General features: G+C 52.4%; 1 protein-coding gene across 1 annotated transcript in view; it reads right to left on the reverse strand.

The window, feature by feature from the left end:
- LOC142474893 (uncharacterized) overlaps positions 1-13,132 on the reverse strand; it is a gene marked incomplete at its 5' end in the record, with an annotated part of 63,246 nt that overhangs the window by 5,558 nt on the left and 44,556 nt on the right. The window contains 7 exons of the mRNA XM_075581036.1: positions 2,865-2,934; positions 3,225-3,297; positions 3,696-3,732; positions 7,498-7,518; positions 9,532-9,622; positions 10,017-10,073; positions 11,324-11,345. Coding sequence (XP_075437151.1) covers positions 2,865-2,934; positions 3,225-3,297; positions 3,696-3,732; positions 7,498-7,518; positions 9,532-9,622; positions 10,017-10,073; positions 11,324-11,345 — 371 coding nt within the window. The remainder of the gene's footprint in view (positions 1-2,864; positions 2,935-3,224; positions 3,298-3,695; positions 3,733-7,497; positions 7,519-9,531; positions 9,623-10,016; positions 10,074-11,323; positions 11,346-13,132) is intronic.

Below are 13,132 nucleotides of genomic sequence, written 5' to 3' on the forward strand. Positions count from 1 at the left end.
GTGTGTATACATGATGTGTATGTATACGTGTGTGTGTGTATGTATACGTGTGTGTGTGTGTGTGTGTGTATGTATACGTGTGTGTGTGTGTGTGTGTGTGTGTGTGTGTGTATGTATACGTGTGTGTGTGTATGTATACGTGTGTGTGTGTGTGTGTGTGTATGTATACGTGTGTGCGCGTGTGCATGTCTACGTGCGCGTGTCTACGTGCGCGTGCGTGTCTGCGCGCGCGTGTCTACGCGCGTGTGCGTGTCTACGCGCGTCTGCGTGTATACGTGTGTCTACGTGTGTATGTATACGTGTGTGTACACGTGTGTGTGTATACGTGTGTCTACGTGTGTATGTATACGTGTGTGTGTGTGTATACGTGCACGTGTGCGTGTCTACGTGCATGTGTGCGTGTCTACGTGCACGTGTGCGTGTCTACGTGCACGTGTGCGTGTCTACGTGCACGTGTGCGTGTCTACGTGCACGTGTGCGTGTCTACGTGCACGTGTGCGTGTCTACGTGCGCGTGCCTACGTGCACATGTGCGTGTCTACGTGCACGTGTGCGTGTCTATGTGCACGTGTGCGTGTCTACGTGTGTGTCTACGTGCGTGTGCGTGTCTACGTGCGTGTGCGTGTCTACGTGCGTGTGCGTGTCTACTTGCGTGTGCGTGCGTGTATACGTGCGTCTGCGTGTCTACGTGCGTCTGCGTGTATACGTGTGTCAACGTGTGCCTGTGTGTATACGTGTGTCTACATGTGTATGTATACGTGTGTGTATACGTGTGTGTACGTGTGTGTGTACGCGTGTGTGTGTATGCGTGTGTGCCTACGTGTGTGTGTGTACACGTGAGTGTGTACGTGTCTGCGGGTGTCTGCGTGTGCCTGTGTGTCTACGTGTGCCTGCGTGTCTATGTGTGCCTGCGTGTCTACGTGTGCCTGCGTGTCTATGTGTGCCTGCGTGTCTACGTGTATACGTGTGTCTACGTGTGTATGTATACGTGTGTGTGTACACGTGTGTGTGTATACGTGTGTGTGTGTCTACGCGTGTGTGTGTATACGTGTGCCTACGTGTGTGTGTGTACGTGTGTGTACGTGTGTGTACGTGTGTGTACGTGTGTAGGGCAGGGAGGGTGGGGGCGAAGGGCAGGGAGCGAAGGGCAGGGAGGGCGGGAGCGAAGGGCAGGGAGGGTGGGAGCGAAGGGCAGGGAGGGTGGGAGCGAAGGGCAGGGAGGGTGGGGGCGAAGGCAGGGAGGGCAGGGGGCGAAGGTCGGGGGCGAAGGGCAGGGCCGGGGGGGGCGAAGGGCAGGGCCGGGGGGGGCGAAGGGCATGGCCGGGGGGGGCAGTGAAGGGCATGGCCGGGGGGGGGGGTGAAGGGCAGGGCCGGGTGAAGGGCCAGGCCGGGGGGGGGGGGGGGGGTGAAGCGCCGGGCCGGGTGGGGTGAAGCGCCGGGCCGGGGGGGGTGAAAGATCCCTTCCCGTGCGGTTACTTACCTCGCACCGGGCCGCGCTCCTCCTCCTCCTCGGGTTCCTCGGCGGTCTCCGTTTCCCCCGGCGATGCGGAGCTGAGACGCTCAGGTCAGGAGGTGGTGTGGGCCGCGGCCCGTACAGCTCCCAACTGAGAGAGCGGGAGCAGCGCTCGCGGGGATGGTGAGCTGGGGGCGCGGCCTCTAGGCCTGAAGGTGAGAGCGGCGACAGCGTGCTCTGGGGGGGGGGAAAGCACCGGGGGGGGGGGGGGAGCACCGGGGGAGAGGGAGCACAGGGAGAGCGGGTGAGCACCGGGAGAGCGGGTGAGCACCGGGAGAGCGGATGCTCTGGGGGGGGGTGGGGGAGGGGAAGCACCGGGGGAGAGGGAGCACCGGGGGAGAGGGTGATGTTGAGGTCCCGCGGAGTGGTGATAGGGGGGGTTCCGTTGTTGCGGGCCAGCGGCCGGGAAGGGCGGGGGGGGGGTGTGTCAAGGCCGGGCAGCCGTTAAGGAGGGTGGAGAGAGAGAGTGTGTGTGTGTGTGTGTGTGTGTGTGTGTGTGTGTCAGCCGTTAAGGAGGGTAGAGAGAGAGAGTGTGTGGGTGTGTGTGTGTGTGTTTGGCCCGCCCGTCACTCCGCCTCAGGCCTATGACAGGTGTGCCTCCACCTCAGGCCAATGAGAGGTGTGCGGGGGCGGCCCAAGGGACCAATGAGATTTCCCCTAGGGACACCGGACATCCAGGCAGGCAGGCAGGCAGGCATACAGTGCTTTCACTAATATAAGATATATATGTGTGATTTTTTATGTAATATTGAGTCAATTTATAAAGTTTTTCAATTTTGACTGATGGTTTTCTCTTTTTTTGTGCACCCTTTCCAAACTATTCTGCACATTTTTAAAGTTCACAAAATCTTTTGCTGAATGTATCGGTAATAATTTGTGTGATAAAAAGCTGCCGCCACCGTGGCAAAGATCACTGAAATTAAGCCAACATGCACTTTTCTATCTCTACAATAATCTCCATATTTGAGAATATATGGAAATGTCTCCTCTCTGCTGGATTACACCTGCAGGTAGAATTGTAGGGAGAGATGGTAACAGGGGACAGAGATAGATGGAGAGAGACGAGGGTACTGTGACAGAATATTTACAGCATTGTAATTACCTAGTCCTCACTGAGGCTCTGCATCCTACAGTACTAGCTGCCCCGTTCCCGTGATGTGAGGGGAACAAGGTCTTGGTCTTGAAACCCGGGCCGGCAGAAGAATGCAAAAACCATCATAGACTGAGCCAAAGAGCTTACAGTTTACTCGCCACTAAGCAGTCCAGTTTATTAAGATCCAACCCTCTCATTAACCCTTACAAAATAAGCATCTTTTGTCCCCAAAGATACTGACCTAAACACTAGCACGTACCTTTAACTTTATGGTAAGCAGCTTCCTGCAGTACTGGCTGGTCCTGTCCTTTGATTTTATGGAACAGGACCTGCACCAAGTGAAGAAATATCATTAGTGGTAGGATATGGCTCTGCATTCACACTAACATGAATATTAGAACATGGGCGTCGCCTCTTTATAGATCATGGACTCTGAATACGAGAAGTCATTGTCAAACATATTTACGCCCCCACGAGAGTCAAGTGGCAGGGCGAGGGAGAAAGAAGGCGATTAAATATAACATTAGTCATTAGTTCAGTTTGGTCGTTTGTGGACATAACGATGCCTCTCTGGTACTGCTTTTAATCTGAAATGAGTTCCCGGGACACCCTTCCATACCTTCTCCAATGAATGACTGTGCTTCCTGCAGTACTTTCTGACCGACGTTCCAGATAAGGAGGAAGATGTCTCTCTAAAAGAAAGAAACACAAGATAAGCTATTTCCTACACATATATTGTCCCCAATTGTTTAATCTACGTCAAAATCATTGTGACGTCATGCGGTGTCCCCTTATAGCAATGTGTTGCTGCCACAATGTCAGGTGACGACATTTGACGTCACGAGGACACGATGAGGGACCCGACAGGAAGAGATGGCGAAAGTAGAAGGCAAGAGTTACAGATGCGCCGTGCTCTCCCCCTCCCCCCCCCCCCACAACAATCACATTAAGACTTGTGGGGAAGAGACAGGTCCTCTTTAACCGCAGGGCTCGGTGCATTGGCACCGATAGCAACGACCAGCCCTGCTCTAGAGACTCCCAGACATCCACAAAAATCATGTTTTCTGGGAACTATGCGACTTTACTGTACCTAATATCTGCCGAGGCAGCTCCAGAGGCAGGAGCACCTGAAAAAGAAAAAAGGGTATTTAAATCAGCAAGAACTAGTGGTTACAGGAGGTCCAAGCAGAGATTCTGCAAAGTGTATGTATCAAGATAATGCTAATAGATGTAACATCAAAGTGTCTCTCTGCACCAGTTTTGCTACAGAATGAGAGAGTGAATGTGTGCGTGCGTGTGCGTTTCTTTATATATTTATTTATTTTATTTATTTATAAAATATTTTACCATAATAATATATATATATATATATATATATATATATATATATATATATATATATATATATATATATATATATATATATATATATATATATATATATACAGTGTTCGACAAATCACCCAAAAATCTACTCGCCCAACCAAAAAATCTACTCGCCACCTAGTCCCGCCCCCAACTCCGCCCCTAGTCCCACCCCCAACTCCGCCCCTAGTCCCGCCCCCAACCCCGCTTTAAAATAAAATATATAAATAAAATACATTTAATAAATTCCTAGTCAGAACAACATTCGTTTTTGACATAAATGTATTTATTGTATTACATTATACTACAATTAGTCGTGTGTGTGTGTGTGTGTGTCAATGTCGGATCTAGAAATAAAAGCCAGATGTGAATGACTAGTTTCCTGAACCCCTTAACCAGTGTCTGGACGTCGGCGCTTCACAGAGAGAGACAGAGAGAGACAGACAGACAGACACCCACACACACACAGAGAGCGGCACACCCACACAGAGAGAAAGACAGACACACAGAGAAAGAGACACACAGAGAAAGAGAGAGAATGAGAGACACACACAGTGAGAGAATGAGAGACAAAGAGAGAGTGCGACAGAGAGAGGGAGACAGAGAGAGGGTGACAGAGAGAGGGTGACAGAGAGAGGGAGAGGGTGACAGAGAGAGGGAGAGGGTGACAGAGAGAGGGAGAGTGTGACAGAGAGAGGGAGAGGGTGACAGAGAGAGGGTGACAGAGAGAGGGAGAGGGCGACACAGGGAGAGGGTGGGTGACACAAGGAGAGGGTGGGTGACACAAGGAGAGGGTGGGTGACACAGGGAGAGGGTGACACAGGGACAGGGAGAGGGTGACACAGGGACAGGGAGAGGGTGACACAGGGACAGGGAGAGGGTGACACAGGGGGAGGGTGACACAGGGAGAGGGTGACACAGGGACAGGGTGACACAGGGACAGGGAGAGAGAGGGTGACACAGGGAGAGGGAGAGAGAGGGTGACACAGGGAGAGGGAGAGAGAGGGTGACACAGGGAGAGGGAGGGTGACACAGGGAGAGGGAGGGTGACACAGGGAGAGGGAGGGTGACACAGGGAGAGGGAGGGTGACACGGAGAGGGTGACACAGGGAGAGGGTGACACAGGGAGAGGGAGAGGGTGGGTGACACAGGGAGAGGGAGGGTGACACAGGGAGAGGGAGGGTGACACAGGGAGAGGGAGGGTGACACAGGGAGAGGGAGGGTGACAGGGAGAGGGAGGGTGACAGGGAGGGTGACAGGGACAGGGAGGGTGACACGGAGAGGGAGAGGGTGACACAGAGACAGGGTGACACAGAGACAGGGTGACACAGGGAGAGGGAGAGAGAGGGTGACACAGGGAGAGGGTGACACAGGGAGAGGGAGAGGGTGACACAGGGAGAGGGAGAGGGTGACACAGGGAGAGGGAGAGGGTGACACAGGGAGAGGGAGGGTGACACAGGGAGAGGGAGGGTGACGGAGGGAGAGGGAGGGTGATACGGAGAGGGAGGGTGACACGGAGAGGGAGGGTGACACGGAGAGGGTGACACGGAGAGGGTGACACACGGAGAGGGTGACACACGGAGAGGGTGACACACGGAGAGGGTGACACACGGAGAGGGTGACACATGGAGAGGGTGACACAGGGAGAGGGAGAGGGTGACACAGGGAGAGGGAGGGAGAGAGAGGGTGACACAGGGAGAGGGTGACACAGGGAGAGGGTGACACAGGGAGAGGGAGAGAGGGTGACACACTCACAGACACCCACTCTCACTCAGACAAACTCACACACACACACAGTCTGTCACTCACACACACAAACACTCACCCGCAAGGCAGGGGGTCGCACATGGCAGCGGGGGCCTCCGCACGGCAGGAGGGCCTCTGCAAGGCAGGGGGTCGCACATGGCAGCGGGGCCTCCGCACGGCAGGAGGGCCTCTGCAAGGCAGGGGGGCCTCCGCACGGCAGGAGGGCCTCTGCAAGGGGCCGCGCCCCCTCCAGAGGGGGACGCCGACACCGCAGTATCCTGCTTAGACCGAGCAGGGTGAGGCTCCGGTGAGGGGATTTCCCCTGCTTAGAGCAGGCAGAGGCTCCGGTGAGGGGATTTCCGGGAGAGGCTCCGGTGAGGGGATTTCCCCTGCTTAGAGCAGGGTGAGGCTCCGGTGAGGGGATTTCCCCTGCTTAGAGCAGGCAGAGGCTCCGGTGAGGGGATTTCCGGGAGAGGCTCCGGTGAGGGGATTTCCGGGAGAGGCTCCGGTGAGGGGATTTCCCCTGCTTAGAGCAGGGTGAGGCTCCGGTGAGGGGATTTCCCCTGCTTAGAGCAGGGTGAGGCTCCGGTGAGGGGATTTCCCCTGCTTAGAGCAGGGTGAGGCTCCGGTGAGGGGATTTCCCCTGCTTAGAGCAGGCAGAGGCCCCTGTGAGGGGATTTCCCCTGCTTAGAGCAGGCAGAGGCCCCTGTGAGGGGATTTCCCCTGCTTAGAGCAGGCAGAGGCCCCGGTTAGGGGATTTCCCCTGCTTAGAGCAGGCAGAGGCCCCGGTGAGGGGATTTCCCCTGCTTAGAGCAGGGTGAGGCTCCGGTGAGGGGATTTCCCCTGCTTAGAGCAGGGTGAGGCTCCGGTGAGGGGATTTCCCCTGCTTAGAGCAGGGAGAGGCTCCGGTGAGGGGATTTCCCCTGCTTAGAGCAGGGAGAGGCTCCGGTGAGGGGATTTCCCCTGCTTAGAGCAGGCAGAGGCCCCTGTGAGGGGATTTCCCCTGCTTAGAGCAGGCAGAGGCCCCGGTGAGGGGATTTTCGGGAGAGGCTCCGGTGAGGGGATTTCCCCTGCTTAGAGCAGGGAGAGGCTCCGGTGAGGGGATTTCCCCTGCTTAGAGCAGGGAGAGGCACGGGTGAGGGGGGGGGGGGGGGCACGGAGGCCGGGAGAGATTGAGGTGAGGGGGGGGGGGTGGATGGCCCGATGGGAGGGGGTGGTGGATGGCCCGATGGGAGGGGGGTGGTGGATGGCCGATGCGAGGGGACGCGGATGGCCCGATGGGAGGGAGGGGGGGGGGACGCGGATGGCCCGATGGGAGGGAGGGGGGGGGGCGGATGTCCCGATGGGAGGGAGGGAGGGGGGGTGACAGATGGCCCTGCAGGGGCCTGAGGCAGACAGGCGTGGAAAGGGCTGGCTGGCGGAAGGGGGAGGAGTGGAAGAGCTGAGGAGGGAAAGTTGCTGAGAGGAGGAGCGAAGGCAGTGATCAGAGAGCCGGCTTTTTTTTTTTTCTCCAGCGCGAGCGCGGGAAAAACAGCAGCGCGAGCGGCGGGAAATTTAAAAAATACACGTGTGCTGCTTGTGCCAATATTTACTCGCCCGGGGGTTAAATCCACCCGCCCCGGGCGAGTAAATGTATACAATTGTCGAACACTGTATATATATATATTAATGATATATAAATACTAATATATATAAGTGTGTATGCGGGTGCACAGCGCAGTGTGGCTCAAGTGTGTGTGTACATATCTGTGACAGAAGGTGTTAATCATGGTATTATTTACCTGCGCCTGCGCGGTGCTCGCCTGGAGGGAGGAAAGACAAATTGTTAGACACAGCACAACACAAAAACCACTTTTCTACATGTAACCTGCGTACATCCCCCAAACTGCATTGAACTCAAACACCGTATCTCTGCAGATAACGGTAAAGATGGGTGAATTTTTTTCCAGTTTGAATTTGTAGCGAAATTTATATTTCTTTGCAAATTACATTTTTTTGGACAAAGTCACTGCTCTCGCTCTATATAGTTATATATATATATATATATTTTTTTTAATCTAATGTGCTTACACTCCATTAAAGGAAAGCAAATGTAAATTTGTATATAAATATATATAAAAAAACTCAAAATATGTTTGTCTGTGCGCGCTCTCATAGGCTGTCATTGGGAGAGAGAAAAAGAGAGAAAGAGAGAGGAAGATACATACATATATAATAAATATTTATATATATATATAAAAACAAATTCCTGAGGAAAAAAAAATGAATAGAGACATACAGTGGGTGGAATTTAGTATGTTTGTGCGGTTTTTGAACATTGTAGGTTTGCAAAGAATTATACTTTTGGTCTGAAAGTTCATGGCCCGCGACACATTCACTTTCCTACCCGACCCTCCATGCACGGCATTGGCAGTGGCAGCGAAGTAGAAGAAAAGACTGCTTATGTGGTCGAAACGTTGGCATTGTCATTACATTTACATTTTTACAAGACCGTGTGCCTGGGTGCTTTCCTTCTACTTCGTGATCTCCCTGGGGTAGTACGGGATCTTCCCCATCTCCAAGAGCACCGGCAATTGATCTATATTGCTGCTATTACAGTGCGCCTGTGACCCTATGTGTTCATTGGCAGTGGCAGCTTCACTCTAAAGAACTTACTGTTCTGCTGCCTCCGGAGCTGCCCGATGGAACAGGGCTCTCATTGTACGGAGAGCCCGTCTAATGAGAGAGACCTCCTCCGCCTGCTTTGCCTCATCCACGTCGTACTCCTTCACCTCCTCCTCCTGCTGTTTCACCTCCTCCTCCTGATGTTTCACCTCCTCCTCCTGCTGTTTCACCTCCTCCTCCTGCTGTTTCACCTCCTCCTCCTGCTGTTTCACCTCCTCCCCCTGCTGTTTCACCTCCGCCCCCTGCTGTTTCACCTCCGCCCCCTGCTGTTTCACCTCCTCCTCCTGCTGTTTCACCTCCTCCTCCTGCTGTTTCACCTCCTCCCCCTGCTGTTTCACCTCCTCCCCCTGCTGTTTCACCTCCTCCCCCTGCTGTTTCACCTCCTCCCCCTGCTGTTTCACCTCCCCCCCCTGCTGTTTCACCTCCTCCCCCTGCTGTTTCACCTCCTCCTCCTGCTGTTTCACCTCCTCCCCCTGCTGTTTCACCTCCTCCCCCTGCTGTTTCACCTCCTCCCCCTGCTGTTTCACCTCCTCCTCCTGCTGTTTCACCTCCTCCCCCTGCTGTTTCACCTCCTCCCCCTGCTGTTTCACCTCCTCCCCCTGCTGTTTCACCTCCTCCTCCTGCTGTTTCATCTCCTCCTCCTGCTCCTTCACCTCCTCCTCCTGCTGTTTCACCTCCTCCCCCTGCTGTTTCACCTCCTCCCCCTGCTGTTTCACCTCCTCCTCCTGCTGTTTCACCTCCTCCCCCTGCTGTTTCACCTCCTCCCCCTGCTGTTTCACCTCCTCCTCCTGTTGTTTCACCTCCTCCCCCTGCTGTTTCACCTCGTCCTCCTGCTGTTTCACCTCCTCCCCCTGCTGTTTCACCTCCTCCCCCTGCTGTTTCACCTCCTCCCCCTGCTGTTTCACCTCCTCCTCCTGTTGTTTCACCTCCTCCCCCTGCTGTTTCACCTCGTCCTCCTGCTGTTTCACCTCCTCCCCCTGCTGTTTCACCTCCTCCTCCTGTTGTTTCACCACCTCCTCCTGTTGTTTCACCTCCTCCTGCTGTTTCACCTCCCCCTGCTGTTTAACTTCCTCTCCCTGCTCCGTCACCTCCTCCCCCTGCTCCGTCACCTCCTCCCCCTGCTCCGTCACCTCCTCCCCCTGCTCCGTCACCTCCTCCTTCACCACCTTCTTCTGCACTTCCTCATCCGTGGACGACGACTCCTCTTCCACCTCATTGGTCGTCACCTCCTCCTCCCCCGAACTACAAAAGAAGCCCAAGACCAATGACAGTGAGTATTATAAATACTTGTAGTCTTCCAGTGCCCATGTTAGCTATCCCAGCAACTACTCCTTCTTTACTACCTCTACTTATATCTATCAGTGCCATTTCTCTAATGCCTCACGAGTCACATTCTCGCTTACCACTTGCCAGTAACATATACCTCCTGCCCGATGCCAGTCCTACTTTCCCCAGCCTTCTGTCAGAGCTAGGGGCCACCCTCTTAAATATTGGGATTGCTGTCTTGCACACATCAGTTGCTCACACAGAGCCGGGTTGAAAGTCAGAAATCACTGAATTATGAGAGAATTAACAGAAGAGGTACAACCCTCACACAACACCTCAGATTTACAATCCTGTTGGGCTAAGTACTCACCCCCAGCTAGAAATAGGTGGTAATTTGGGGCGCCATATTGGTCGAACAAATTTTTTGCTACAAGGAAAGAGAGACCCCCTGTGAGTCACCATAATCACACTGGCTGCTTTTGAATCCCCTGCACAATACAGAATATGTGAATGGATGCTGCCATTGGCATACATTCATTGTATCTCGCTGTGTTTGGCTCTGAATCACAGTAGATTGTTAGGTCCCTGGTTCAACCAGTTTAATATAGGAATGTTTCTGTTACACACATGAAAGGCAGTGAGAGTATGAAATATATTGCATCTGTGGTTCCTATATATGGGGGTGAAATAGATATATATTATATATATTATATATATATATATATATATATATATATATATATATATATATATATATATATATATATATGAATATATATCTTAGAGAGAGAATATGGTTGCACACAATGAAAATAAGGCCTCAGCAGAGGCACGTGTATTTGCAGTCTGTAAGGATCCCAAGAGATCCAATATACCGGCACAGCACAAGAGATAATAACATAAAGTGGTCCAAAATACACACATATGCCCTGGAGACCGAAACGTTGGGTATATGTGTGCATTCTGAAGCCCAATAAACAACTTTTTGTGGTTATCTTTTGTGCCGGTGTATTGAATCTCTAGGGATCCTTACAGAATATATAATGTATGTATGTATGTATGTATGTCTGTATGTATGTATAGCAAATGGAAATATTCCTGTTTGCTCATTTGCATGTCTTAGACAGGTCTGCACATATACATGCAAATGAGTGTAAAGGAATATTTCCATTTGCTATATGCTTTGCTGTGGAGGGTTTTTGTCACTTTTTTTACCCACCATAACTTAACTAAGTATATATATATATATAAATAAATATACACACACACAAAGTTGGAACACAGCCGCTGCATCTCCTAGCGCCAATATCTTTGCTGCAATTGTTCCCAATGTACCCGAGTCTGTTACTTAGGGAGGCGCAATAAGAAGACGTAGGGAGGAGTTACAGGATAAACGTTTTTCTTGCACAGCGCTGACAGTGAATGCAGCAGCCTTGTGCATATACATTTTTGCAGCCCCGAGTCCCTGCCCCGTAGAGGTGTTTGGTGCCTGAGGCACAGGGAGATAAAGGGACATACCCCACGTCACAAGGAGCTGACTGACACCGGGATTATATGGTGGGTTTTTATCAAGTTCTGCGTCTACGGTGCAGCTAAAAAAATCCATTCTTCTATTGCAATGCATCATTGCGACTGTACAAACTGCAGATAATAAAATGCATGCTGTATTTAAATTACCTGTAATATTTGTCATCCGTAGCTGAAAAGAAAAACAAAACATGTTTTAGAAGTCATTTCCTTAGCAAATATCTGCAGGTGCCCAGCCACCGCCAAGGGGGGGACAGACAGTACTGCTGTCCTGGACCCCTTTCTGCAAGTCATTGAGCTACAGGACACAGACACAAGAGGCAATCCCTTCCTCACTGATGGGCACTGAGTGGGGGAGGCCTCAGACAGTGGTCTGGGTGGCGGTAGTCAGGTCCAAGCAGAAGTACAATCCTAGACAGGCAATCATAGGAACAAAGGCAGAGCTCAAGCAGGAACAGAGTACTTTGCACAAGCAAAGACAGAAAGCAACTGCCTGGGTCACAGGGTGGGGCCTCAGGAGAGAGGTGAGAGGGAGGGGACAGACCAGGGGGAGAAACAGACATGAAAGGTGAAGAGATCTACAAAGGAAGAGAAAAAACCCAAAGGGAAAATAAAGTAGGAGAGAAATACATAAGAGGGTAAAGAAAGGTATGAGGGGTTGTGAAATAGAAAGAAAGCATGTGAGAGAGAAGAAATATGGGGGCGGGGGAAAGAGGCTTTGGGAGGAACAAAAAATATACATGAGGGGAAATGAATAAGATAAAAACATAAGGAGGATCAGATAGAAATAATGATATAAAGTATATAATAAAATAAAGACATAGTGGAGAGGAGAGAGAAAGACGTGCTGGGGAGAGGAGAGAGAAAGACATGCAGGGGAGAGAGAAAAACATGGTGGGGAGAGGAGAGAGAAAAACGTGCTGAGGAGAGAGAAAAACATGCTGGGGAGAGGAGAGAGAAAGACGTGCTGGGGAGAGGAGAGAGAAAGACATTCTGGGGGAGAGAAGTGGGGGAGAGAAGGAAATGCTGGGGGGGAGAGAAAGACATGTTGGGGAGAGAAGGACATGCTGGGGAGAGAAGGACACGCTGGGGGAGAGAAGAACACGCTGGGGGAGAGAAGAACACGCTGGGGGAGAGAAGAACACGCTGGGGGAGAGAAGAACACGCTGGGGGAGAGAAGAACACGCTGGGGGAGAGAAGGACACGCTGGGGAGAGAAGGACATGCTGGGGAGAGAAGGACATGCTGGGGGACAGAAGGACAAGGACATGCTGGGGGACAGAAGGACATGCTGGGGAGGAAAGGACATGCTGGGGGAGAGAAGGACATGCTGGGGGAGAGAAGGACATGCTGGGGAGAGAAGGACATGCTGGGGAGAGAAGGACATGCTGGGGAGAGAAGGACATGCTGGGGAGAGAAGGACATGCTGGGGAGAGAAGGACATGCTGGGGAGAGAAGGACATGCTGAAGAGAGAAGGACATGCTGAAGAGAGAAGGACATGCTGGGGGAGAGGAAGAAATGCTGGGGGACAGAAGGACATGCTGGGGAGAGAAGGACATGCTGGGGAGAGAAGGACATGCTGAAGAGAGAAGGACATGCTGGGGGAGAAAATGACATGCTGGGGGAGAAAAGGACATGCTGGGGGAGAGAAGGACATGCTAGGGGAGAGAAGGACATGCTGGGGGAGAGGACATGCTGGGGTAGAGAGAAAGACATGCTGGGGTAGAGAGAAAGACATGCTGGGGGAGAGAAGGTCATGCTGGGGAGAGAATGACATGCTGGGGGAGAGAAAGGCATGCTGGGGGAGAGAAGGACATGCTGGGGGAGAAGACATGCTGGGGGAGAGAAGGACATGCTGGGGGAGAGAGAAAGACATGCTGGGGGAGAGAAGGACATGCTGGGTGAGAGAAAGACATGCTGGGGTAGAGAAGGACATGCTGGGGGAGAGAAGGACATGCT

This window comes from Ascaphus truei, unplaced genomic scaffold (genome assembly GCF_040206685.1).
Source record: "Ascaphus truei isolate aAscTru1 unplaced genomic scaffold, aAscTru1.hap1 HAP1_SCAFFOLD_1014, whole genome shotgun sequence".
Classification (NCBI taxonomy): Eukaryota; Metazoa; Chordata; class Amphibia; order Anura; family Ascaphidae; genus Ascaphus; species Ascaphus truei.